Raw genomic sequence first — 4456 nt, 5'->3', positions numbered from 1 at the left:
AGTATTAACACAATTATCAATTAACAAAAGAAGAAAATAAATTGAAATTTAAGTTAGTTTGATATATTTCTCTTGAAAAACAATTCAAACTAAATTCTTGAATAGTTTCTATATGCAAATACTACTTTGTGTACATGACAATCAACAAGAAATAATGACATTGTATTGGAGAGTTATAGAGTATTAGAGAGTTGTATAGAGTATTAGAGAGTTGTATAGAGTATTAGAGAGTTGTATAGAGTATTAGAGAGTTGTAGAGTATTAGAGAGTTGTATAGAGTATTAGAGAGTTGTATAGTGTATTAGAGAGTTGTATAGTGTATTAGAGAGTTGTATAGTGTATTAGAGAGTTGTATAGTGTCTCGGCGCGTTGTCTCGCGTCTTCGCGCGTTGTCTCGTGTCTTCTCGCGTTGTCTCGCGTATTCGCGCGTTGTCTCGCGTCTTCTCGCGTCTTCGCGCGTTGTCTCGCGTTGTCTCGCGTCTTCGCGCGTTGTCTCGCGTCTTCGCGCGTTGTCTCGTGTCTTCTCGCGTTGTCTCGCGTCTTCCCGCTTTGTCGGGTGTTCGCGCGTTGTCTCGCGTCTTCGCGCGTTGTCTCGCGTCTTCGCGCGTTCTCGCGTCTTCGCGCGTTGTCTCGTGTCTTCGCGCGTTGTCTCGCGTCTTCGCGCGTTGTCTCGCGTCTTCGCGCGTTGTCTCGCGTCTTCGCGCGTTGTCGCGTCTTCGCGCCTTGTCTCGCGTCTTCTCGCGTTGTCTCGCGTCTTCCCGCTTTGTCGGGTGTTCGCGCGTTGTCTCGCGTCTTCGCGCGTTGTCTCGTGTCTCGGCGCGTTGTCTCGCGTCTTCGCGCGTTGTCTCGTGTCTTCTCGCGTTGTCTCGCGTCTTCGCGCGTTGTCTCGCGTCTTCTCGCGTCTTCGCGCGTTGTCTCGCGTCTTCTCGCGTTGTCTCGCGTCTTCGCGCGTTGTCTCGCGTCTTCCCGCTTTGTCGGGTGTTCGCGCGTTGTCTCGCGTCTTCGCGCGTTGTCGCGTCTTCGCGTTGTCTCGCGTCTTCGCGCGTTGTCTCGTGTCTCCGCGCGTTGTCTCGCGTCTTCGCGCGTTGTCTCGCGTCTTCGCGCGTTGTCTCGTGTCTTCGCGCGTTGTCTCGTGTCTTCGCGCGTTGTCTCGCGTCTTCGCGCGTTGTCTCGCGTCTTCGCGCGTTGTCGCGTCTTCGCGCGTTGTCTCGCGTCTTCGCGCGTTGTCTCGCGTCTTCGCGCGTTGTCTCGCGTCTTCGCGCGTTGTCTCGCGTCTTCGCGCGTTGTCTCGCGTCTTCGCCCGTTGTCTCGCGTCTTCTCGCGTTGTCTCGCGTCTTCGCGCGTTGTCTCGCGTCTTCGCGCGTTGTCTCGCGTCTTCGCGCGTTGTCTCGCGTCTTCTCGCGTTGTCATCGTGTCTTCGCGCGTTGTTTAGTTATGGGGAGAGGTTATATTGGGTATATTCTAGAAAGATATATAAGTGTAGGGTAGCAGTAAGCACACTAAACAAGCTTGCCATTGCTTTGTGTAGTGTCATACTTATGACTGATCAGATGGAGAGAGTTAGGTCGCTAATCCATCAGGGAGGAAAACGTGGAGGGAAAACTCATATACAGCTAAGGCCTCCTTCTCGGCCCCTCGCTTTGTAGGCGGAGAGAGAGACGGCCACCAGATCAATCAATATAGAGCGGGATTCGGGATACCGTGCGTGGTCACTTAGGGGAAATGATACAGGGATTTTATTAACATGTCATGAGTTGGTTCAAAGTTATGTGAAAAATAGGACAAGTTTGATGTTGTGTTATGTTAGAAGGAAGGACGTCGAATAATTGAAGGAAGCATAACAGTTGTATCTGTGTTTATCGTGAACCATGCGTGACAATTTGTGAAGATTATATAAATTGTGTAGTTGCCATGACGACGTATGCAACGGGGCCTAAGTGTTATGGATATGGATGTGAAGCCACCATTTCTTGTGTGTCACACGTGACTGATCATTAGCGAGTGGAATTATAACACTAGTTTAATGTGTATATGTGTGTGGTTTCCATGACAATGTTTATTACAAAATTACAAATCTAGCAACAATGTTGATGATGGAAATTTGAACCAGGTCAATTTTACCCTAGGTGAGTGTGCCTATTAGGAATATTCTGCTCTACCCAACACCTGTGTAAACTGTTGAAGGAGAGTAAATTTGAGCTCTGATTGGCAGCTTACAAGTACATGGTTTTATTTCTCGCTGACAGATAGTCAACAGTTTCTAAATTGTTCTTCCAGCCATACCACTGGGTACCTGAAAGCTTCCCAATCATTTATATTACATACTCATTATGACCTATTCCGATGTTAGAATTGGAGATCAAGTAACTCTATTTTATGTCAGAAATTTATTAGTTCATTGACTGTGTTGGGATACACACAAACATACTCTATATATGTTACTGATATTTTAATTGAGATATACTTTTAGATCAGTCACTAGCAAATTCTATTTCCAACCGCAAATTCCCCCCACCACTATACCCACCCCACAACAACAACAACAACAAACCCAGTTACTGACAAACTCCACTATTTCCAATATGATCCCCTGAGCCATTGATAAACCCCTCATATTTCCCAATCTCCCCTTTCCAATGTAGTTTCAGATTTTAAGTTATGACACCAGTGGTTGAAAACCTCATTACTTCCAGTTTTCTCTCTCAGAAATTTCAGCACTGGTTTCACCTGGAAACCCTGTAAATAATTTTGGTAAGCACAGGCTTCCTCTTGTATTTGAAGTGTGGCATGTTTATCATATTATAAATAAAATCTACACCTGAAATAGTGTACAAAGGTATTATTTAATTCACTTTCTGGTTTGAAGTAAAAAGTGCAAAAATACAACAATGTATCCGTCCTAAGGTGGCACTTTTTTTTTAGATTTATCGAAGCTAACACATGGACAATACACCCTGGTAGTTACTTTCACCTTGGTCGTAATTTTTACGTCAAACTAAAATGAGTTTATCGGCCATCTGCATTACAAGTCATTACAAGTCCCACAGATGCCTGTCCCATTCACTGTACGTAACTGGAGGCGTATGGTTATAGTATGTAGACAGCTCATTGCTTTCATGATATTTTTTTTTATATGTCGCTCGCATGACAAACTGTAATGCCGATATGTCTCGATCGCACTGTCGACAGCTGGCAGAAGGCAAATTACAGCAGTACAACAGAAAATACATTTTCCCAAATCACTACTAGATCACTTTCCGAATCTCGGATGTATACAAACATCTTATAAGCATGTTTTCATGACGGGCAGTCTACTTTCGTAGCAGTTACACGAGATATATGTCCGAACTATCTTGTGATATTGTTCAACCAGAAATAAATATAGAAATATGGTTAGAGGAATAACTGGATAGTAAGAGAAAATGGAGATTTAATCAGTGGATTTATCCACAAGTAAGCCCTTCACAAAAATAAGCCCTTCTTCATTTTAGCAGAATCATCAAAAAGTTGTTCACAAATAAGCCCTCACCAAACTTTCATACTGGAAAGGGGGATTATTTAAGGTAAATATGGTACTAATCTTTTACACCAGGTAGGGGACTTATTTGAGGATAAGTACGGTAAACTGTTACACTAGGGGATCTTATTTCAGGATAAATACAGCATACTTTTTAAACACTTTAGTGTAAAATAAGGAAAACTGGAATTTGTTTCAAAGATTTCATGGTACCCAATAGGTCAGAGATTCCCAGGGAATTTTGGTTGGATGAAGTCAGTAGAATTGCTCTAGATTTATAATATCAATTACCACATTTGTTACAATGTGTCATTCAGCATAATTCAGATGTGTATTCTGGAAAGTCCTGATATCTGCCATTCCTGTTTATTAAACTAGAGAGTATAGGTCACCTTGCTAGTTCATACTAGTGGGAATTTCCCTTTAGCCTAGCGGTGGGATGTGTCTGCTCAGAGAGCTAGGGTGGGATGTGTCTGCTCAGAGAGCTAGGGTGGGATGTGTCTGCTCAGAGAGCGAGAGGTCGCTCATTCAAAGCCTGGTGTGGGTAGGACGTTTTTCATTACTCCTTCCTATTACATTTTCTATAAATTAATTTGTAGTTATACATATTCAGCAAAGACCTGTTGTTTCAACATGGAGAAATGCCACAAAGTTCAATCTCTATGTCTCTTAAAGATTCTAAAAGATTTTCCTGTTTAGCATAAACACACAGGTGGGTTGAGTATCAAAGTCCCTTTTTAATTTCTTACTGGTAAGAAAAAACCGATATTGCTTTGATTTCTTTGAATTTGGCATTAAGGCTTTCACCGTTGATAATTGGTGCTCGTAGTCTGAAACGTTGACCTTGGACATCTTCAAGTTTCAAGTCAGTTGTAGTAGGAGAACGACATTATGAATACTTAGGGCAAGGTTGTTTTCATACTTTAATCAGTGTAAGTT

General features: G+C 43.0%; 1 protein-coding gene across 1 annotated transcript; it reads right to left on the bottom strand.

Moving 5' to 3' along the window:
• Nucleotides 1–321: 321 nt before the first annotated feature.
• LOC117340523 (vicilin-like seed storage protein At2g18540) lies at nt 322–1410 on the bottom strand. Its single transcript, XM_033902283.1, has one exon. It carries the CDS (start codon nt 1408–1410, stop codon nt 322–324), a length of 1089 nt encoding a protein of 362 aa, XP_033758174.1.
• Nucleotides 1411–4456: the final 3046 nt, after the last annotated feature.

Source organism: Pecten maximus, chromosome 13 (assembly GCF_902652985.1).
Source record: "Pecten maximus chromosome 13, xPecMax1.1, whole genome shotgun sequence".
NCBI classification, from domain to species: Eukaryota; Metazoa; Mollusca; class Bivalvia; order Pectinida; family Pectinidae; genus Pecten; species Pecten maximus.
This window is presented reverse-complemented; position numbering and strand designations above follow the sequence as displayed.